The sequence below is a fragment of the Podarcis vaucheri genome, assembly GCF_965113315.1.
Source record: "Podarcis vaucheri genome assembly, chromosome: 4".
In the NCBI taxonomy this organism is placed as follows: domain Eukaryota; kingdom Metazoa; phylum Chordata; class Lepidosauria; order Squamata; family Lacertidae; genus Podarcis; species Podarcis vaucheri.
In genome coordinates, this window is record NC_138762.1 from 77965043 (window position 1) to 77989171 (window position 24129).

Consider the following 24129-nt stretch of genomic DNA (forward strand, 5'->3'; position numbering starts at 1 on the left):
TTCAAGGCAATTGTAACCTGAGGTGGTGGTTCCGTGGTCGATCTGTTAGCAAACCCCAAGCCCTGTTTTCTGCCGGAGCGTTTTCCCCTTCCATGGTTTCCCCTGACTGGGAATCAACAACACCAGCTCTAGGGCTGGTATAATTCAGGGTCATTGGAGGAACATGTCTGGGCAATGAGGTGGCAGATCCATAGCCTTCCTCTGACACGCCTCCAGCACGCTGAATCCCAGTGGGTGGGTGACCAGTCTGCACATGCTTTTAACACAAGATACAATTGTTCATAATCCCCTGCCATGTGTTTTGCAAGCCATTTGTAAAATTCGTTTGTAGCCGTCTTTCTGTCAAGAAAAATGCTGTCAACAAAAGTTCACTCTCTGATGGTTTGAGATTTGAGCTGCAATCCAATACCCCAGCCGGGCAGCAATGGGACCACCGTGGCCTCATCCAGAGTTCTGCTGCTCATGCTGGCTAGAGCACAAGGCGGAAAGCAGGGAAATTGCTGTGCCAGCCCGGAGTTAGTCTGCTAATTGGGCCTGATCTTGTTGCATGAGACCAGTGGGGCTGTCCTGGCATCCAGTGGATTCTGGGCTGGCTCAGCCCCTCCTGACCCCAGAATGCCCTGTTTGAAAGCTTACTGTGGGCTGCCACCAACAGGGACCCTCGCCAGCAGCATTTTATACGTAGGTAGTATGGGGGGTGCAAATATTAAGTCAGAATACATAGTCTTTCTGAAGGCTGCCAGATATGGATACCATATTCATGATTGCCACCTGTTGTGAGACTCATGGTTCTTTTCTGTAAACTCAGTCCTGCAAGTAGATTAAGTATTTGGATATAAGCATGTCCCGTGTATTTTTCTGTACCTGGGATAATAACTTCAGAGCAAATCAGTCTTTAATTCTGACAGTAATTCTGAGGATAATAGGGAAGCATCCCAGAGGAGAAGAACACACCACAGGAATTCCCGATATGATTTTTAAGGAACCTTAATTACTGTCTTGACAGATGATCTCTTTGTAGTAATAAAAATACTTCTGAGTTGTAGGGAAAACCACTTCTTCCATTGAACCTGACGTTTTTCTACAGAAATATTAGTTTTGGCAATGCCTCTGCACTATTTCATACTTTATTCGGGGCTCTCTGCTTTGGGACATAGACCTGAGATATTTCAAACTAAAAATAGGGTGGTTAAAAGGGTGGTTTATAATAATAAAAGAACCTTCCAAACATCCAAAATCTTATTAATCTACAAAACAATAGTTGGGCCTCAATTTTTGTTCATCTGGAGTTTGGCCCAATTATGAAGTTGAAGATTAATTAGACATTTCACAAGTGAACACAGAGCAAAACCCAGAGATTTGTATAGCTATATAAAGCCAATTTTATGGTAGACACAATAACCTTTTCCTGCACAGTGATGACACCAACCTGTCTCTGAGAAAACAAATGCTTCCTTCTGCTGTATGCAACCCAGTCAGATGGGTATGGTACAAATAAATAATAATAATGATAATTAGTAGTAAGTGAGATAAGTTTGAGAGAATAGGGAAACATTGCAGGTCTGATAGAACGGCTCTTACAAATTCATTTTCTGCTGCTGTTTACAGACGAATAAGGAATAAATATACTATACTTAAGAGTCTCATCATCCCATTTGATCCTGGCAGATAATGTGGTTCCACTAAAGCAGGTCACTGCACATTCTCACTCGCAGTTACTTTGGGACAATGCAAACTTACTGTTGCATGAAAAAGTGCATTGCTGAAAATGCCATCTAGAAGATGATATATGTCATTGTGGCAACTTTTATTATGCCTACTTTAGTACACAGCTTTATTTGTTTGTTTTAAAGGCACTTACGTGGAACCGTAAGGCGTTGCCTTGATAGCCTTAGTTCACACATTTCAGCAGTTTGTGAGAGAATATCTAGGGCAGGACTTTCGTGTTATTTTTCTAGGTGTAGACAAGGTTGAACCCATCACCCTGAATGAGCCAGTACTGCTGTTATTCATGTGCCCCCCTCTTCTTATCTGCCTTTTGCAGAAGAGTTTTGCGAAGAATTAGGGTGATATCCAGTTCAGTCACACTCAGAGCAGACCAACTGAAATTAATGGACTTCAGCCAGTTATGCCCGTTGCTTTCAATGGGTCTACTCCTGAGTATGCTTTTTGTCTTGTGTCTTTTACACTTTAAGCCTGTGGACATGAATTGTCTTGCTTTTAATCTGTGTACAGCATTTAGTAATTGTTAGTGCTGGATAAAATCCTATTGTCTAATAATTTAGATTAGAATTAGGGATAGAGGAATCTGCAAATTTCGGTCTCTCTCTCAAACTTCTCATTTGTCTAATCTTGAGTTCGGTTCCTACATCAGTTTGCACTTTGAAAAAAGTCCTCATGAAAATTAGTCAGCAGTTTCATATTCTTCTTCCCGTAATGTACAAGTTTTTGTTTGAAATTCTGCTTAAGATACACATTTTTGCATGCATTTCCCCCCAACCTGAACTTTTGTATACAGTGGTACCTCGCAAGACGAATGCCTCGCAAGACGAAAGAGTTTTCCGTTTTTTGAGTCGTTCCGCAAGACGAATTTCCCTATGGGCTTGCTTCGCAAGACGAAACGTCTTGCGAGTTCTTGTAAGTTTGTTTCCTTTTTCTTAAAGCCGCTAAGCCGTTAATAGCCACTAAGCCGTTAATAGCCGCTAAGCCGCTAATAGCCGTGCTTCGCAAGACGAAAAAACTGCGAGACGAAGAGACTCGCGGAACAGATTAATTTCGTCTTGCGAGGCACCACTGTATTATTTTCATTAATACATGCATTGGTTTTCCTGTGCTATATGCATTCTGGTTGGAAAACCATATGGCAACATTTGTAGAAGTGTGACTTTTGAGACAGCTACATTTTGGTTTTTGTATTCTTACAAGCGTTGAAACAATATTCTTCCCATTCCTACTTGAAATCAGTACAGTGATAAAAAATATTTACAAGTTTAAGAAGGGTGTAATGTGAGACATAGTTGCCAAATATTTGTTTCATCATAAACTGAGGGTGTGTGTGAGTTTTTAAATTTGCAACCTCAGGATTACTCTTTTGTCTTCAACCTTTGTGGGACTACATGATAACATGACTCACCTTCTTTGGCCTTCCACACAGCCACAAAACTTACATGCCTCAGTTTTTATTTCTCATTTGGTCACATAAACACCATCAGCACTATGTTGCAATTCCAAACAAGCCATTGGTATGCTTGGTTGCAGAGGGATGATATTTCTGTAGACAGAGCTCAGTAGACAAATTACTTAATGAATGACGGGAGAACTGGAACAGCTACTAAACCACCTGTACACACTCTTTCTAGGAGAAGAGAAATCTTTCTCATTCTATCAGCAAAAAACATGGAATGATATGCACATTCCATGACATTACTGGCATGTCTACAAAGACAGGTCATTTCCTTTCTGCAGTGTTTGTTTATAGACCCATAATGACTATCCCAGTTATCTATCAAATGAAATGCATGTCACAACATATCTTGCGTTACCTTGAGATAATCAGTATCTCCAGCTGTGTCAGGAGTTTGATGGCATGCTTACAATATGCAAGTGTGAAGTGCTTTGCTACCAAAAGTTACAGGTATGCGCTTTCAGAAATTACATGTTTTTAATACTTACTTTAATGCTTGTATGTTATTGTTTTGCAGTTTGCATTTCATAGAATTCAAATTGTAATGCAATATAAATCATGAAATAAGCAACTGAAATGCGGTTAAAAATAAATCCACAAGAGACGCCATGAACAGTGTTTGAAATTCCCCAGGCACATTTTGCTACTGGCGCGGGTCCAATTGTGACCACGGTGAGATTTCTTGGTGCCAAGGTTGGCAACCACAGTTTAAAAAACTCTGCCTTTAGTCCATAATGAATACCATTTCCACTGTGTGTGTTTCTCCTTCTTGCATACTGGGACAAATGAATTGTTGTAAGAGCAAGCTGCAGACAAGCAATGTAGCCTAGGTCAGCCCTGTACAGGACCCAGTTTGGCCCACAAGACACTTTTCTGCAAACCATGCCCACTTGCCCACCTGTCCTCACATGTGACTTAAGGAATTTATGAGGGTGGAACATGAATATAACAGGAAATGGGATCAATAGGTAGATATTATACTCTACTGGCTTGTTTGACATTAGAAATATACAGAGAAGAGACAATGAGATCGCTTATATCAGCCTGAAAGGAGAGAAGAAGGAGTGATACAGCAAAAAGTTTGAAGTAACTCATAGGCACCTTCATCATGTGAGAGAATTGCAGGCTAGGGTTTTGCCTTCTGGAATATAGCTATTTTGTATGCAGTCAAGACTTCCAGTGTCCTCACTCATAGTTTGTGTTATCAGTTCAGTTCATTACAACTGCATCATCAATAAACTCTTTCTTAGTTTTCCACAATTGCTTCCCACCCTCTGTGTTTTGTAGCCATTGGATGGGATCAACTAGTCAATATTGGGAGTTCCCCTGGTTCCTTCTAGAAGTGATGATCAGATTGGTAGAGGCCTGGGTGGAGCTTGCTTTTGTCTCAGATCAAGAAGGGTCAGAGGGCAGATGCCTAAAGAGAGGGTGAGTGTTGGTTTGTGGGTGGGGAGGAGGGCCAGTCTAACTCTGGGGTAGTAGATCAGGGATCAACTAAATCAGGGTTAGCCCTCCAGGTGTTGTTTGACCACAGATCTCATAATCCCTGACCATTGACTACGCTGGATAGGGCTGATGGAGTTGATCCAAATAACCGTTCCACGTCACTGATACTTCTCCAGGTATTATTAATACTCTCAGTGTTTTCACCTGATGGAGATATGGCAGTTGTTTACTAGTGCAAGGTGCTTTTTGGTAGTGGCATCTAGTTATCCATTGCCCTCTGAAGAAAACTGCCTGCTGACTGCTCAGATGTTCTTTCGGTGCCAAGCAAGCACGTTTTTATTTCCCCAGGCATTTCAACTCTTCCTGAACCCTTACGAAACCTGCTTTTGCTCGTATGCTTCCCCAGTCTTTGATCTGGAGCTTAATTTTAAGCATGTATCACATTGTATTATATTATTCATTTTACTGTTTTCATCCTCTAAGCCTTCCTGAGAACAACTATAACAGTTATAGGGTGGCACATAAATAAATCTCTCTTCTCTTTTCTTCTCCTTTTCATAATCCAAACTTCATATTCGCTTTTCTTTTTGCAGTATAGTCAGACCTTACGTTGCATCTACAGAACTACAGAACTAGCTCCCACAGTCTGTATTATATCTACAAATCATCACTACTGTACTGATGATTCAGAAAGTGTACAGAAATCTACAGGGCAGTTGTGGGAGTTATTCATGTCATGTCAACTGCTTTCAGCTTCAAGCAGTTATTTTAAGACGGGTGCCCTTTGTATGTACAAAGTGCCACATTATAATTTTATTAACCTAGCAACAGAAGTTAATATCAATCCACAACCCACTGGCAATGTCTCTTGCATTGTTATGCACCAGAGTTAATTGAAACAAAAGTACCTAACTGTGCCTTTTCATATTTTTGTACAGTTTTTAAGAGGACTCTAAAAATCACTTCCCGTTTTTATTCTGCTGCTCACTACCAAATTGCCAGCCACCATTTTCCAGTACATGAAATGCATTACTGTTGGGTGTAAACTTTCAGCCAAACCCCTCTTGGGCGATTTACAGTGTGGCATTTGTTCTAGAAACCAAGAACCCAGCAGCACGCAATTATGAAACTCAAACAGGGATAAGATAGGGCAAAGACAGATGTAATATTAAGGAGAGAGAGGGAGAGTTCACAGCAGTTTCTTCAGCGTAACCACCTTCTGCTCCATTTCACAATTAAAATGGGAGGCATACCTATCAGTGAACCTAGTGCTGTTATAGCTATCAGCCATGCCCTTCTCCCATGCTTCAAGTGGGTTACTGCTTTTTTGTATATTTTTTTAAGCACTGCAAGTACTTTTATTTATTCATTTGTAGATTTCTTTTTTTAGGGAAATGGGAAACCTTTTTTAAAAAAATATTCAAAACTATTCTGGGGATTTATGATGAGTTATTTTGGTGAAATCATGGCTGCTAGCCAATTAGCTCCATCCACAGCCAGCTCCTGCTGCAAACTTGAAGAACCATTTAAAATTTACTTTATTTGAGGAAAGGTTTCTTTTTTAATTGAGCACAATGAGTTCATTTCCAAATTGGCTCTACTCCTCTCAAAATGTTGTGACTGTTTGTGCATGAATAGGTGGCAAAACAAAGGTTTTGTCAATGTATTGGAGATTGTTTGAATCTATTATACTTGGGCTCAGTAGCGTAAATTACCTGACTAATCCAGATGGTCTTGCCTAGGGCTGCAGAATAGTTTAGTTCAGGTATCTGAGTCCCCATTTTTATTTAACTAAATAATGGTGGCTTCCAGCATGGGGATGTTCCTCTTTGGCTCTGCATCCAGTGTGTTTCCACTACTGGTTTGGGAAGCGGTGTACATACAACATTAGTCACAATCCATACCTATTCTGTTTCTATGCTGTAGTTTGATAGGAAATACTGTGTTTTGATGCAAACACCCCCCCCCCCAAACCAGTTTCAAACCAAACAGAGAAAAATAAAAATCTAGCTGTGTTTTAAGCAGGTAATGTGTAGACAGCCTTGGAAAATAGCCATGTATTAAGCAGAGTTGTTCTCTTGAATTTGGTCATGGTTATTCCATCATGCCCAGAAAATGCTGTAATCCTAACACGTGGTTGATCCCATGCCCACAATTCAGTTTATTTGGGTTTGCTTCTTTCATAAGGTAGGGCAGAATGAAAGGATATGCACTGTTTTGCCAACAAGTGGAGCTCCAGAAGACAACCAGGAACCAGCAGGACCCACATTATGAACATGGAAAGTCCTCCCATTTCTCAACCTTTTACCAAACTTTGCCCGTAAAATTTCCTCAGCGGTTATGTAGCACATGCTTGTTTTTATTTGTTTATTTTAAATCAGAACACCAGGTGCCACTTGAATTACAAGCTCATGAATGTATGGAGCGCATGCAACCTTTATCAAACCTTCTATGACGTATCTTTGTATGGTCCTTCAGTTAACTGCAGTCAGCTGAGAAAGAGAGAGATGACTGTGAGCAGACCATTACAATCGCATCATCAATTTATCACATGGAACAGTGTTGCCGAAGTGACCTACTTTTTCCTGTTTTGCGTTCAGAAGGCTAATCCTGTTTACCATTGCTGGGAGGAGGGAACGGGCACACACCAAAGAGTTCTTTTGAGTTGTGCAGATGGCAGTCTTCACCGATGAATGTTCGTTTAAATTTGTTCTCTCTTTTTTCCCTATGCCGTATGTAAAGTTTAGCACAGAGGGTTATCTTGGACAGCTGAAGCAACCCATTTGTACAGGGCTTGTTTGCAACAGAAGTATCCGTTCATAGATTTAGCACTATAACTTTATTTGAGAGAGAGTTCCCAAAACTATTGGGCATGAAGGTGTAAGTAAGCAGACAATCAGATTTCTCCTTCTTCTTGTTCTTGTTCTTCTTCTGCTTCTTCTAACTCAGGGCTTAATTTTGCATCACTGATAAGGGATAGGCAACAGCTTGATTTGCTACTGAAAAATATTCAGGGAGAGTACAGTGGTCATTTAATAGCTCAAAACAATAGCAGTTATGGTGGATGTATTTATCGTGTTTTAAATATTCTATTGGGAGCCGCCCAGAGTGGCTGGGGAAACCGAGCTAGATGGGCGGGGTAATAATAATAATAATAGTAATAGTAAATTCCAGGCTGGTATGAAACACTATTTCTAGCTTGTCTTAGGGCTTATCCACACTTCCACTGCTTCCCCCACTCTGCTTTTTAGTGCTCAATTGGAGTAAACAGCAATTCTGGTTTTCTCCCAGATTGCCATTTATTCTGATTTAACGCTAAAGAGCAGCTTTTCCCGGGGAAATGAGCAGACCAAATGGGAAACTTCTTAGAGCATTGCCTAGATGGTGCAGGTAAATCAGAAAACCGCTGAATCATGTTCGTGGTTTCTGGACACGGGGCGAGTGGAAGTGTCGACAAGTCATTAGTTGTACTTGGGAGAGATTTGAACAGTTTTTCTTTAATTAGATAAGCTTGTTTCAAGCACACTGGAGTCTTTCACTGCCAGTTTTGGGAAGCCAAGGCTCCCCAGCATCTCACCTTAAGTTAACCAGGAGCTTGTTCTTCCCTGGTGCTCAGGTGGCCTTACTGCTGCTGTGTTGCAAGCAGCTTTTGTGTTGGGACCCTTGAGAACAAGCCAGCTGTTGGGAATGCTTCAAGATGCCGATGTGGAGTCCCTCTGCACCCTGTTCGCTTGCAGAGGATTGCAGTCCAATGTTGGCCAAAACAAGCAGAGAGAATGATGAATCACTGGCTTAAAATACATTTAGGTGTCGTGATGAATTAAGTGAAGCAACAATGATTCTGTTTGAAACCTAACCTTTCTAGAAATCTAGTGGAAACATGTGCTAAAGCTACCCTGAATTCTTTCAACAGGAAAAGCTGCTTAGACAATCTAATGGATGAGGATGAAAAAGACAGGGCAAAGAGGTGAGTACCCTCTCCCCTCTTCATCTCCTTTTCCTTCAATACTGGGAATTGTCAGCTTCATGAGAGCCTAATTTTAATGCATAACAAAGCTATTTTACTCTCTCTGTCTCTCTTTCTCATTTGACCAAGCTAAGGAGACAATAAAACCTGGCGCAACATGAAAAACAGCTGAATCACAAAACACGCGAGTCTTCTTGCCGTTCTTTAAAAGCAAAGGGCCATGGGAAGCCCTTCCCATGTCAAATGCTGCACTTGGTTCCCTTAAGAGAGACTAGAATCTGAAGTGAAACAGAGACACCCGCGGGCAATGTTCGTGCTTCACATGAAACACATCTTTCTAGTACTTTAAAAGCACCTACAAGAACCAACAAAGGAAAATGTTAAAAGGCAGGTTATCTGTGTCTTAATTACCTGAAAAACAGTACAGGGTAAATGGGATGCAGGTGCTTATTTTAAAACAGATTACCGTATTTTTCGCTCTATAACACGCACCTGACCATAACACGCACATCGTTTTTAGAGGAGGAAAACAAGGGAAAAAATATTCTGAATGAAACAGTGGACGTATCATTTTTGTGCTTCATGCTGTGGCCACAGACATGTGATCTGATGGTGAATTTGGGGTGACCCAATGCAAAAATCCTGAGAATCCCTGTGGATCCATGCTTTGTAACCACGTTTTTGCACCATTGCAGCCCCAGGCAACAGTGGGTGCGTGATTTTTTGGGGGGGGGCAGGCTGTAGCCATGGACATGCTATGTGCTCTGATGGGGAATTTTGGCTGACCCAATGCAAAGATCCTGAGGATCCATGTGGATCCATGCTTTGTAACCATGTTTTTGCACCATTGCAGCCCCAGGCAACAGTGGGTACGTGATTTTTTTTTTTGGGGGGGGGACAGGCTGTAGCCATGGACATGCTATGTGCTCTGATGGTGAATTTTGGCTGACCCAATGCAAAGATCCTGAGGATCCATGTGGATCCATGCTTTGTAACCACGTTTTTGCACCATTGCAGCCCCAGGCAACAGTGGGTGCGTGATTTTTTTTTGGGAGGGGGGACAGGCTGTAGCCATGGACATGCTATGTGCTCTGATGGGGAATTTTGGCTGACCCAATGCAAAGATCCTGAGGATCCATGTGGATCCATGCTTTGTAACCATGTTTTTGCACCATTGCAGCCCCAGGCAACAGTGGGTGCGTGATTTTTTTTTTTGGGGGGGGGACAGGCTGTAGCCATGGACATGCTATGTGCTCTGATGGTGAATTTTGGATGACCCAATGCAAAGATCCTGAGGATCCATGTGGATCCATGCTTTGTAACCACGTTTTTGCACCATTGCAGCCCCAGGCAACAGTGGGTGCGTGATTTTTTTTTTTGGGGGGGGACAGGCTGTAGCCATGGACATGCTATGTGCTCTGATGGTGAATTTTGGCTGACCCAATGCAAAGATCCTGAGGATCCATGTGGATCCATGCTTTGTAACCACGTTTTTGCACCATTGCAGCCCCAGGCAACAGTGGGTGCGTGATTTTTTTTTGGGGGGGGGCAGGCTGTAGCCATGGACATGCTGTGTGCTCTGATGGTGAATTTGGGGTGACCCAATGCAAAGATCCTGAGGATCCATGTGGATCCATGCTTTGTAACCACATTTTAAGTGGGGAGGGAAGGAAAAACACAGAAGGCTAAGAATGCAGGAGAGGGCTATAATGTGAGGAAAGGAAGGCAAAAGTTTCCCCCCACCCACCCACACAAGCCAGCCAGCGTGTGCTCTCTCTCTCTCTCTCTCCCTCTTTAAATGGAAGAAAGCATATTTGAATGCTGTGTGTCTCCAAAAACAAAAAGCAGGAAGTCAAATCAGAATTTTAAGCCGAACCTGTAATCTCTCTTCCCTTCACAAACATTGTTCCTCCGGAGCAGGGAGAGGATAGAAGGACGGACGCTCTGCTTTCCCCTCTACTTGCCTGGAGGGGAGGGGCTTCCCCTGCTCTTTGTTCCGTTTGAGCAAACACAGTAACGAAACAGAGAGGGCGGGCAGTAAGACCCTGAGGCAGAATGCAGGAAAGCTGCCACTTCCTCTCTCACGGAGCTCCCTTCTCCCTGAAGCGCGGTTTGATTTTTGCCTCATTTTTCGGCTCCAGGGACCACACATTCGCTCCATAACACGCACAGACATTTCCCCTTCCTTTTTAGGAGAAAAAATCTGCGTGTTATAGAGCGAAAAATACGGTAAACTATCTTCCCTGCAATAGACTACGTCAGGCACTGTGGAATTGAGAAAGCAATCCTGTCCGTTAACAGCGGACAGGAACAGAGCTGTGGACCCACCACTGTATCTTAAATCCCCACTGCTTGTGCCTGGCCAGGATGGAAGCTGGCTGGGTGGCCCTTATTTTCCACTTTTTTTGCTGCCCCGACTACTCAGGATCCACTCCAGCAGATCCTTTACTAGCCCTGCTTTGTGCCTGCCACTGTGATACCCCAGGGCCTTGTGGTGGCTACTGTGGCAGGAACACCACCAGCAGTAGCCTTTGCTCTGTGGCACTCTTGGCAGGTGCGGGGGGGGGACACTCCTGGTGGCAGAGCCTGGCGAAGGAAGGGGCACCTCCACCTCTTCCTAACCCCCTTCAACAGTACAGATATAAGTGGTTAGGAGTGTTCTGCAGTACCAATCCAAATAACTTCCAGTGGCCATGACTAATCTGAATCAAAAATAAATACTGGTACACGTAAAGGTATGTCACGCCACAGATAATAGTCTCTATTTAGATCTTTGTGTCTCCCTTACAGTTCAATGCTATTTTGTCCAAGGTCTTCTTTCTGTTCTTTTTGGCCACCAGAGCAAAAAGGGTGGCTTTGTGAGTCGCTGAAGCGTTTACATTTCTAAGAAGCCAGATGTCAGGGACTGGGCAGAGGAGGAGTGGTGGAGACCGTCTCCCCAGCTTGACCCTTCCAGGGAGGAGGAAGAGGGAGACAGTTTAGATTTGCAACAGGGGTTTGAGGGAGGTCCCAGCTCAGAGGCAGATGAGGGGAAAAGCTGGGAAATAATGGGAGAGGAGGAGGAGGAGGAGGAAGCACCAGGGCGGCGACATCTGACAGAGTGTGCCTTTAGAAAGCATTCCAGACCCACCATCTCCCAGAACCCAGAGAGCCTTGAAAGTAGGAGAGCAAAGAGCTCAAAGACAAAGGGCACTTATCAGCACCTGTAGGAGAGATGATTCGATTGACAAATGAGGAAGTGGGAGAGACGGGGGGGGCGGGGTAGAGATTTACTCAGGACAACGCCGTTATCCAAGGGGCTGGGTTCTATAGCCTCTCTCTGTAACTACTGCATAAAAAACGGACGGTAAGAAACATTTCCTTGTCTTTGTACGTTCCTGGGCAACTGGCCAGGAGTTGCTGGCAGCAGTCTGACACCACAGGGCCTTATCTGCTGCAGTGAGACATCTTTCCTGTATGGGCGGTAGGGTGAGAAATCGCCTCCTGGGCCCAGTGTATATAGTAAATAGTGCAAGATGTCTTAGGATTGTTCTGGAAAAAAGGAGCAGTAAAAAAATCAAACATCTTCATACAGCATCGTCATACGTAACATTTGTATAGCACTTTCGGGGCGGGGGGGGGTCAATACACTGCACATGCATTATATAAGTGCAGTCCTTTCAACCCTCCTGTTATGTAAGTCCGTGTTATTGCCTCCTATATTGCAGATATGACTGAATCCCACCAGCAAAATAGCGAAAGTCTGGATGTGCCCTTAGTCTTTCCTCCACTCTTTCCAATAGGTAGAGACAAAACTTTGTAGGAGGGCATCTAATATTTTAATGGGGATTGAGTTTTAAGCCCTAGGTGGGAGACAGGAGAAGGCTGGGGCTGCTCTAGCATAAAGGTTTTCAGAAAGTTGCTTACAGCAACAATATACAACAGCCAAGACAAATGTAATAAACAAGTATTGTTTAAGAGGTGATTCATCTCTTATGGGGAGAAAACTTAGGTGAGCTCTTCTGTACTGAAGGAAGATGCATTAGAATGCTATACTAGGTAAAATAACTATGTTCTGGTCAGGGACAGACCAGAGGGGGGGGAATTAAAAGCTAGGGACACAGAAAATGCTCTCTGTATCAGAGGGACATTACATATTTTATATTATGCCTGAAACTGGCACAAGTATTACATGCTGGTACAACAACAACACTGGTAAATCCACACAAAGGAGATGGCTATCATCTCATTTGGGGTGCCCGAGGAAGTGTAAAAGATTGTTGAAATGAAAGGCTGTAATAACTGTCAGATCTGACTGGCATCTGGAGTTTCACAGCAGCTGTTTGCTAGTAGTTTTCTCTCTCTTCCTGGATACTTTCTCATTTTTGTGAAAACAGGAGATTAATTGGCTTCTACAGAGCCTTAGATTGCATCTGGTTTAGTTTTCACCATGATGCTTTTCTTTAATGAAAGAATTTCTAGTCTGGCCACTATTTGATTTAGCATCATCTCTTTTTTAGTTTCTTTGTTCCCTGCAGCTTTCCTCTACTAATATAGGTCATGCTATTCTGCTGCTTAGATCAACTGTCTTTTTTCTAATCTATGTGTTTTCAAGACACAGAAGCCCACTATTCCATATGAAAACAAGAGTGTGCTGAATATGTGCCGAATATGGGGTGAATAAATGCATTCCCTTAGAGTCGACAAGCAAGATTGGGCATAAATGATACAACTAGATATAGGAACTTGAATTCAGCTTTCTTTATTCATGCTTATTATTAACGCATGGACCTGAGCCTTTTCTTTTCTCTTGTAGTAATCAAATAAACAAGAAACACCCATTTGCCATTCTTTCTTACTGGAAATACTTCTTGTGCAGGATAGCACACCCTATCTTGTTGAATCCTGACAAGACAGAAGTACCGTTTTGGGGGGACCGTTGGCGGGCGGGTGAACTTCAGACCTCACCTAACACTCCCAAGTTTAAAAAGTGGTATGAGGTTTGGTCGTGTTAGCCCATGGGTAGGCAAACTAAGGCCCAGGGGCCGGATCCGGCCCAATCGCCTTCTAAAACTGGCCCGCGGACGGTCCAGGAATCAGCGTGTTTTTACATGAGTAGAATGTGTCCTTTTATTTATTTGTGGGGCATAGGAATTCATTCACACACACACCCATATAGTCCGGCCCCCCACAAGGTCTGAGGAACAGTGGACCGGCCCCCTGCTGAAAAAGTTTGCTGACCCCTGTGTTAGCCACTGAATGTGGTGGTCGAGCAACTTTGGCAATAATATTATTTAGCGTCAATCTAGTGTAGCGTCCAAATTTGTAGAGCAATCCAAACTATAGGAAGCCAGTATAATTTATGCTGGGGTAAATTATGCCAGTGTAATTCATTCTTTCTGAGCTCTGTTCAGGAGTGGGGCTACCAACAGTGGAGCTAGCCTGAGCCTGGCAGACAAGAAAACAGGTCTCTAAAATAGAGTTTGACTTGTACCACTCTTTTTGCCAGTGGGTTGCTATGTCATGTAACAGCTGAACAGAGTTTGGAACAGGAATGGTCTCCTCCTGCCACCCCTCTTTTTTTTGGAACTTGCTTCAGGTTGAGCTGGCTGAGGATGGAGAACCTAGACCAGTGTACCTGTGGTTGAGATGGGGTAAGGAACGTAGGCTCAGCCAGAGATCCGCTTATTCCAAACCTCCCTCATCCTTGTGGTTCTTGGGTTTGGGCTGCTCCCCAAGTTTATCTTTTCCTTGTATTTCCTTTTGTGATCCCTGAGAAAAGACAGCATAGCTTTAGAAAATCTTAATTGTTGTAAAAATGAATATAAAATTACATAAAGAACTCTTGTTTTATGTCAGCTTTCTTTGCTTTTCTTAGTGATGCACCATAATGAGAAATAATTTTGAATAACCACGCTCTCTCTCTGTGTGTGTCTATTAATAGTTTTCTCCTGTTTGTAGGGCTTCACGTAACAAGTCTGAGAAGAAGAGACGTGACCAGTTCAATATTCTTATCAAGGAGCTCAGCTCAATGCTTCCAGGAAACACCCGCAAAATGGACAAAACTACAGTACTTGAAAAAGTCATTGGCTTTCTTCAGAAACACAATGGTAGGTAACACAGCCATGCCCACTTATTCATCCAATTACTGTCCTGGGTAATGGTGAGGCTTCTTCAAACAGTCAAAATTTCATGGTCGAAGTTTTCCAAGATAGATGACTGTCCATTTCTGAAATTATATAGTTCCTCCAATGGGTCTTTCCACAGACTTACAACCATCTAGAACTATTAACAGAAGTTGTGTTCTTTCTTCTTCTTCTTCTTCTTTTTTGCCTAAGAAAGTTCCAGTTTGCCCCCCCCCCCGCCCTGTTGGATAACGTATTGGTAGATATATAACAGAAATGTTTTCATTTGTTTAGAATTCTCGACACAAACAGAGATTTGTAACACTCAGCAGGAATGGAAGCCTTCCTTTCTCAGCAACGAAGAATTTACCCAGCTGATGTTAGAGGTGAAAAAACTCAATTTTTGCAAAGTTGTGAACGTGTGTGTTCTTCCAATGTAAACTGTGGCTACAGCCCTGCAAGCCATATAATTTTCACATGTAGTTCTATAGGTCGATAGAGCTCAGCAAGAGAGGAGAGGGAATCAAAACCACAGCTTATTGCTTGTGATGACTTATGCCCATGCTCATTGCTTGATTGCCTTCCTGGCAAGCAAACACAAGCTGGCTGTTGCAAAATTATTGTTTTTTAATAGTTAAAATTTTGTTTTAACGTTGTGTGCATACAACTCTGAACGAACCTGGGATCTTCTGGTGAAGGATGGATAATGATAATAATAGGCAAGCCCACTAACTGGAAAGTGAGTGTAGGGAAAAATTCAAAAGGAGCTCACCTGGTGAAGTGTTGCAGTGTCACTGCTGCTTAATAAGAAGGAGAGGTTGAGGTACAAAGATGTAGAGAGATCAGTGCACCAAAGGAAGCACTACTCTGACCTCCCTGCCGCCTTGCCCCTTTCCTTCCCGGTAAGCAACAGTGACCTCACTACCTCATCTGATGTAATTTAATGTTGAAAATAAAAATTCAAAGCTTGGAACGCTATACCGCATGCTTATTGGCATGTACTTTATATTTCCATACGAGGAAGAGGAGCATTTTCAATGTAGCACGCACGCAACAATTTTGTGTTCCAAAATGCCTTACACATTAGACTAGTCGTCTTATAATCGACATTCCGTTAATAAATTGAGGTGGTGGGTTCTGTTACAGATTCACATAGGTGCCACATTTTCAACGGGTCCAGTCTAAGCATGGCTATCTGGACACAACCCAGTAGCGTTTTAATATCAAAATGTCTGAAGGCCTATTGTTAGATACAGAGTAGATGTTCAGAGAATGTCTTTTTCAAGCCTGAGATGCCTCAGGGAAAATCCTGCAATACTGTTTATTTGCTTGCTTGTTTAATTTCTATACTCTCTTTATCCGAGAATCACAGGGCAGTTTACAATATAACAACCCAAAAATAACAAATAAAAGCAATATCTCCAACCGGTATAAAAGGCCATAGATGGATCAATTAGCCAAAGGCCTGGTTGAAGAGGAATGTTTTTGCCTGGTGCCTAAAGATATGTAACAAAGATATGAGCCTCCCAGGGCATTCCACAAGCGGGGAGCTACCGCAGAAGAGGCCCGTTCTCATGTTGCTGCCCTCCAGACCTCTTTCGGAGGAAGCACATGAAGAAGGGCCTCAGCTGACAATCATAGGGTCTAGGTCAGTTCATATGGGGAGAGGCGGTTCTTGAGATACTGCAGTCCTGAGCCAGCCCTTGTTGTGTGGTCTACATATGAAACCCAAGTGAAATTATAAAACTGAATGTTCCATCCTGGGGTATGAGTGTATTGATAGCAGTGAACTGAATTGCCTTGAATTCTCTTACGATGATATTAGTTGCTAACGTTTTCTGGAATTGCTCTTCTGTGTTTAAGCAAATTTTCTCCATCACTATGTTTGTTTGGCAAAAAAAGGCTTCACCTGCTGAAGTTCTGCTTGGCTCACAGCTTGGCTCACAGCTGTAACCAGCTTGCTTTCGTACAAACGAGGCAGTTTCAGCAGAGTTTTTGCAGAAAAGTGGGCCATCCTTCTGTTGCACGAACTGTTTGCAAACAAAGAAGTAAAAATAGTCTCATGTTTGGATACATTGATCAGATTCTTCCATAAAATCCTAATGAGAACCCATCTGCAAAATGTATAATGTATTAAAGATAAATAAACCATTTACTCAAACAAATCTCCACTGTAACGAGCTCAAGACAGCTATCTCTGGAGGATTCTTTCTTCTCAAGATTTAAGTATTTCAAGAGTAGAAAAATGTGTTCTAGCCAAATGTGGACCATGAGCTTAATTAATGTAGCTGTCAAAGGCATCTCACCTTCAGTTCTCGGAGAAGTGAGCATTTACGGCTGCAAAAAAAAAAAAAAAAAAACTTGGAAAAAAGTGATACAAAAGAAGAAAGGTGTTGACTGTCCTGCTGGGTGGTTGAGGAAGGAGCCCTAAGTTGTTACATAGATTTTTTTTGTTATAGTGAATTAGGGAATGAGTAAATGATGTAATGAGACACTCTTTAGCTGTAATGAGGAGCTCTACAAATACTCTACAAATACAGGCAGTAAGTGTCCAGAGGCTGCATTAAATTAATTTCTTGGGCCACTTTTGTGCATTCCACAGATTCTGACTGGAATTTTTTCTTTATATATTTTTTAAAGTTAAGGGTTTAGTTGTGGTAGTGGCAGAAGCAGTTTAAAAATGCAAATAAATAAATAAATTTGGAACACAGAGGTAAGGAAAAAAGAGGAGGGGAGAACGATAAAGCTACCAGTGATAAAATTTCAATTGGTTCTTAGTATGAATAGCACCCTTTCCCTTAACTTTTCTTCAACGTATTTCTTTTCTTGAGAGTCAAGTGTGTAGCTGTGCGACCAGACAGACCAGCTCCATTTGCAACAGCTTCAAGTGCTGAAGGGCAATTAAACCCAGGCTCTTAGGAGACAAAACAAATTCTGTCTGATCTCCGAGAGCTTCTGTGGAGCTACAAAGTTGAAATAAGGAAATATTCTGTGTAAAATGATTCAGCTGAAAGGTGTGAACCCCCAGTTTTCACCTAACAATACTCCCACCCATTCTATTTCTTTCTTCTTCTTTCTACCAGGCATTAGATGGATTTGTAATAGCTGTTACAACAGATGGAAGCATTGTGTATGTTTCTGACAGTATCACACCTCTTCTTGGACATTTACCCGTGAGTAGCTCTTGTGGTTCCATATTGAGGATCTCTCAATGAGGGTTCCTCGCACGCAACAAAGGGGTCTGGCTGTGAGTACAGCTAATGTAAAATCCTGGAACTGCATGCCTAACATAACATTTGAGAATTAAGAATGCAGACTTATTATACCTACCTACTCAGAAAGGAGCTCTCCTGAGTTCCATGGGATTTTCAGGCCAAAATGCACTGCATGGTTTTTGTAGATTTGCTTTTATTTATTTTTTTAATTGTGAAGTGATGGCAAAGAATAGGAATACCATATTTTGGTCATTTCTGTAATGGACACTTTTGTTACTTGCAGTCTGACGTGATGGATCAGAACCTGTTGAATTTCCTCCCAGAGCAAGAACATTCAGACATTTATAAAATATTATCATCTCACATGCTACTGATGGATACTGTCTCATCAGAGTACTTAAAATGTGAGTATTACTTCTACTGCATTCATGGGACAAAAATTAACAGGGCAGTAATAGTATCCAGGGACGTGGGTGGTGCTGTGGGTTAAACCACAGAGCCCAGGACTTGCTGATCAGAAGGTCGGCGGTTCAAATCCCCGCGATGGAGTGAGCTCCCATTGCTCGGTCCCTGTTCCTGCCTACCTAGCAGTTTGAAAGCACGTCAAAGTGCAAGTAGATAAATAGATACCGCTCCAGCGGGAAGGTAAACAGCGTTTCCATGCGCTGCTCTGGTTTGTCAGAAGCGGCTTAGTCATGCTGGCCACATGACCCGGAAGCTGTATGCCAGCTCCCTCAGCCAATAAAGCGAGATGAGTGCTGAAACCCCAGAGCTGGCCACGACTGGACCTAATAGTCAGGGGTCCCTTTACCTTTAATAGTATCCAACTAATAGGTTTAGTCAGTGCAAGGATTTATGCTAGTGCAACAGAGCTTTCCCCACCTCCTCCCTCCCCAGTGTGTGCCCCTCACCCTGCTCAGATCTGCTGTGGATTGTTGCAGGAATCACTAGAACAGATTTAGGGGGTGCACAAGGAGAGGAGAGGAGGGGAAGTTCTGCTGCAGAAGGATAAATCCTTGCCCTGACATATTAGTTGGATCCCACCCATCGGCTCTAAGATTTATTTATCTCTTAAGGGTCTGTACAGTACACTTGAAAAAATGCTTTGCTGGCCATGACATTACATATGTTTTTGGGAAAGGATAGTTCATGTATTATATTTTTCATTTTGAAGCTAAGGGAACCAGTCTATAGAGAATTATTCTTCTATGCAATTTAAAATCTATAATAATCACGCTTATTGTACTAAAAAATGGGACTGTTCGCAGCTATGTTAATAATACATTGTTGAATCTTAAGGAAAAGTGTTATTTTAGTTGGATATACATATAAGGAGACTTTAATCAGATCCTGTTGTAGTCATCTGTTCATAAATTATTATTTTTATTATTACACATGAGAACTTGTAGAATTTTTTACATATTGATTTTAAAATCACAGTGCTTTGAACTATTAAAAGGGCAGGCATGGGAGAAGGATCAGGGATTACTAGTTAATAAGATAGATTCATTTTAATCAATACTATCTATGGTTAACCTGTTTTAAAGACTAGCAAAATCATAATGGAACAGTGGTACCCCGCAAGACGAATGCCTCGCAAGATGGAAAACCCGCAAGACGAAAGGGTTTTCTGTTTTGGAGGCGCTTCACAAGACGAATTTCCCTATGGGCTTGCTTCGCAAGAAGAAAGCCCATTGGGAAATCTCCGGGGACCTCTTTTAAATGCTGGTGGTGGGGAGCAAAGCCTTTCCCCCCCTTCGGCCTTCAGAAGAGGTCCAGGAAGGCCGGCGGGGGCCGAAAGGCTTTTCTCCCCACCGCCAGCATTTTAAAAGCAGTCCGGGATAGCAGGGAAGCGCTTCCCGCTATCGCGGACAGCTTTTGAAGGCAGGCGGGGGGGGGAGCAAAGACTTTCGCCCACCGCCCGCCTTCAGAAGAGGTCCAGGACCTCTTCTGAAGATGGGCAGGGGGCGAAAGTCTTTGCTCCCCCCTGCCTGCCTTCCCGGGAGAGCGGAGAAAGGCAGCACGTTTCTCCGCTGTCCCGGACGGCTTTGGAAGGCAGGCAGTGGGGAGCAAAGACTTTCGCCCCCTGCCCGTCTTCAGAAGAGGTCCAGGACCTCTTCTGAAGGCGGGCGGGGGGCAAAAGTCTTTGTCCCCCCTGCCTGCCTTCCCAGGGGCTTTTACATCGCCCCGGACAGCGGAGAAGTCCTCCGCTGTCCCGGGCAATTTTAAAATGCCGCCCGCCAGCATTTTAAGATCGCCCCGGACAGCGGAGAAGTCCTCCGCTGTCCCGGGGTTTTTTAAAATGCTGGGGGTGGGAAGAAAAGCCCTTGTCCCCCCCCCCAGCCTTCGGAAGAGGTCGGGGGACAGACTGTCCCCGGACCTGGTCTGAAGGCGGTTTCCATAGGAACGCATTAATTGATTTTCAATGCATTCCTATGGGAAACCGTGCATCGCAAGACGAAAAACTCGCAAGAAGAAAAAACTTGCGGAACGAATTAATTTCGTCTTGCGAGGCACCACTGTATAAGATTCCATAGTCTACAACCTACATCATCAGATGCATGGTGCCACAAGATACTCTTCTTCCTTTTGCTGCAGCGTACCAGTACAGCTGTCCCCTAAAAAAACTGTTTTAATTAAAAAAGATTTTTTTCAGAATAAATAAAGAATAATTTTGTTATGAAGGAAAAGGAAAAGAGATGACAATAAAAATTGCAGTGGGAGTTGATTTTTTGCACTGGATTGCTTGCAGTCATATATATATATTAAGCTTGCGTGATTTATTTCATGGAATGGTACTGAAAAATGGGATTAAGAGTTAAACTCAATCCCTGGCTTTAAGTATGCATGAGAAATACCTATTTATAGTTCTGAGCAGCCTAGGTTTATGCAAAGATTCATCCAGCGGACTGTGGGCCTTTGTGACTACAGACAGCATTGTTGAATTCATTGTGGTTCTTCCGTTTGCCTCATTATGTGAATCTCGTTGCATTTAGTTTACAAATAATATTTATTGTGTCTTTCTTGACATGTGTTTTTTAAAAATTCCAGCTGACGAAGATTTGGAATTTTGCTGTCATCTTCTGAGGGGAAGTCTGAACCCAAAGGAATATCCAACATACGAATATATAAAATTTGTAGGGAACTTTCTGTCTTACAGTCATGGTAAGTCTCAGCTATTCTGTAACTATAACCAGTGACTAAATAAATGTATATAGGGGGTTGAGCGTTCTCTGTGTGGGTGCATGCGCATTTCCAACATTAACAGAGCAATTTCAGACAGAATGACAACAACGAGTTGCTTAGACCACAATACCAAGCATTGAACTAGGTGGGATTTACTTATGAGTAAATGTGCTTATGACTAGACTGCAAAGCTGCAGTTCTAAGCAAACCCAGAGCACTTGATCCATTTTCTTGTGTAATGAATGTGACAGAGATCCGCCTCTGTTGCAAGTTCGTAACATTTCCGTGGAATATAGTCGTAACATTTTCATTCTAGTAAAACGAAGTAGTCCTTCCACATAGCACATTAATTGCTAGTGTGTTGTGCGTAGTAATATGGTTGCACAGGTGTCAGAGGCATTTCTTATTTCCTGTGTTATAACTAGTGGTGAGCAACACAATTCCCCCAACCTGCGCCTGGGCCATTTTGGTGGTTGTTGTTTAATTTTAAAATTCTCTTGGTACTGCATGTTCACATGTAGCCGCTGTGCAGGAGCACTTATCCGAAGATTTGTTTTCTTTCACCAAACAGCAGCAAAGCTGATCATCCACTGCAGACGTAGCCAACACTGTGCCCTCCAGATGTTGAGGGACTCCAAGTCCTATCAGCCCCAGCTAGCATGGTCTGTGCTCAGGGATGATGAGAGATGAACTCAACATCTGGAGGACACTATATTGGTTACGGAAGAACCACAGCAGTGCTCAACCATTTTATTTAGCTTTATTTGGGGTTCTTTTTAATGGCCTGGAAATTATTCATTCCCCTTATCTTAAGCTGGAGCATGCAGCTAGCCACATTTTTAAAAGCCAGCAATAGCATATCTTTCTTCCCCACAGCCAGTCTTTCCTTTCCACACTTGAATGCGCACTCCATTGCACGAGATATTTCTCTAATGTCGCTGAAAGTGAATGTTAGCACAAAGTCTAAGGTGAGGCTAAGCATTCTCTAGAAAGGCCCATTGGGAGAATTTAAAATGTTGCTGCGTTCAGCTAGGAATGGTTTCAGCTCCTCTGTCAATGGGCATCATAGAAACATAGAATTGCAGTGTTGGAAGTTCTATACTATGCAGGATTCGGTCCCTTGCCTTGGTCAGTTATAGTTTACGTAGCAAGTAAAAAATTCCATCCTATCAAAGTATTCTTTACTGCAAGCTAGATTAACTTTGCAAAAATTCCTTATTAACCTGCACTTTAGGATAGTTTATAGTGATTTCCCTCTCTTTAGCGTAATGTTTGCGTAGCCATAAGAAGCTGGAGCTATAAAGGTAGGGGATTGCAGCCTAGCAGGGCATGGTACTATTAGGATGAGCTGTCCCTGTTGCTCACTTTCATGCATTTTCTTCTTCTTCTTGCCTATTGTCTCTGTACAATTCTTCACAATCCAGCTGTAGTATTGAGCAACTGGTAACACCTTGCGACCCAGAGGCACCCTTATTCCCATGCCAGTTCAGTAGGCATTGGATGAGCTTCAGAATGGAGATGTGTGTGTTGGCACCAGCATCTCTCATTGGCAACATCTATGGAAAGCTCCTTACACACACACACACACACACACACACACACAGAGAGAGATAGAGAGAGAGAGAGAGGGACAGGGGGACATCTCTCTGTCTGGATCCAAATAATTCTGTCTTCTTTCTAGTGCTTAGCAGTTTGCACCCACCAATTGCTGAGATAATATTTTAAAATTAAGGAAGGAAAGTTACAGGTATGCATATATGGTCTGAGACATCCCAGTTACTTCAGAAAAATATAAAAGAGGTAGCTATGCAGACAGCATTAAAAAGAAAACACATGCCAAGCAATTTACAAATAACCAGAGGCAACTGTTTTGTAAACCAGAACCAATTCACAGTGGCATACTGAGGAGCTGTGCTTTATTAAAAAGGATTGTTATAGGGTTAGAGCGTAAGTGGCGTAAATATCATATTCCATATCCCTGCCCCACTACCTCAACACTGTGTGTTCATACACAGCTTTGTATTTCTAGTATGCACTAAAAGGCTGCTTTGTGGCAATATAATAATGAAAGTAATAATTTGTTTAATTACTTCCAACTTCCAACTATTTCACTTCAGTTGTTTGCCTGAATATATTCTAGGAGTAATGTTTAAAAAGTTGATGATATTAGCTCAAATGGTCATATCGTATTCACACTGTGCTTGTCAGAACTCACAATTCCACAGTCCGCAAGACTGTATAAACGCTGCATAACTGGTTGGTGCCAGACCATATAACTAACAGCATTTTTAAAAAAAATTGTGGTGAAGCATTCTTTTTTCTTAGTTTCATATGAATCTGAATTTACCAATATAAAAGGACCATCTTATCAGACGCACACCAGTGCAGAAACCCCTTTTAGCCATTACATAAATGTTTAAAAGCATCTTTGTGGTGCACAAGTGAAAATGGGCACAGTGGTGATGCAACAGCAAATACACAACTGCGTTTTTGATGCAGATGCATTTCTGCATGAGAAGCGATATCTGTTTGGCTGTGTGTCTCTGTGAATTGAGCCTTTTTTCTTCAGTCATGGCAAAATGAATTAAGATGTGAAATAATAGACAGGTACTGTTATTTGATGAAATAGATGCTTAATTCAGCGCAGAAACAAATGGAATATAATTTCGACATGAAAACAAGTGTTTTAAAAACTATATCCTCTAGGGTTTTTTTTTTATATAACCTTTTGGTTTCAGGCTAGCAGCCAGAATCTCATGCTGTGCTTTTTCCAGAATTGCACAACTCAGAGCGTAGGTAGCAGATTGCATATTTCAATACTCATGGGCAGGGCAGAAAATATATCTGCACACAACTAGCCTGTAATAAAGGAGGTAAATATCAGCCAGAATTGGATCGACCAGGAAAAACAGAATCATATTCCACAGCACTGAAAGTGACACATTTCGCTAATAGGGAAGTGGAAGCTTCTCCGAGAGTGGAATGAGACGTCATGGTCACACATTTCAAATCTGTGCTGTGCTGAAA

The 24129-nt window shown here is 42.4% G+C and overlaps 1 protein-coding gene across 4 annotated transcripts in view; it reads left to right on the forward strand.

Annotated features, from left to right (window-relative positions):
• NPAS2 (neuronal PAS domain protein 2) overlaps positions 1 to 24129 on the forward strand; it is a 103846-nt gene that overhangs the window by 54888 nt on the left and 24829 nt on the right. For all 4 annotated transcript variants that reach the window (XM_082218606.1, XM_082218607.1, XM_082218608.1 and 1 more), the window contains 6 exons: positions 8544 to 8597; positions 14538 to 14686; positions 14996 to 15087; positions 17785 to 17874; positions 18200 to 18320; positions 20968 to 21081. In XM_082218606.1, the coding sequence (XP_082074732.1) occupies positions 8566 to 8597; positions 14538 to 14686; positions 14996 to 15087; positions 17785 to 17874; positions 18200 to 18320; positions 20968 to 21081 (598 nt within the window). In that variant the 5' untranslated portion in view covers positions 8544 to 8565. The remainder of the gene's footprint in view (positions 1 to 8543; positions 8598 to 14537; positions 14687 to 14995; positions 15088 to 17784; positions 17875 to 18199; positions 18321 to 20967; positions 21082 to 24129) is intronic.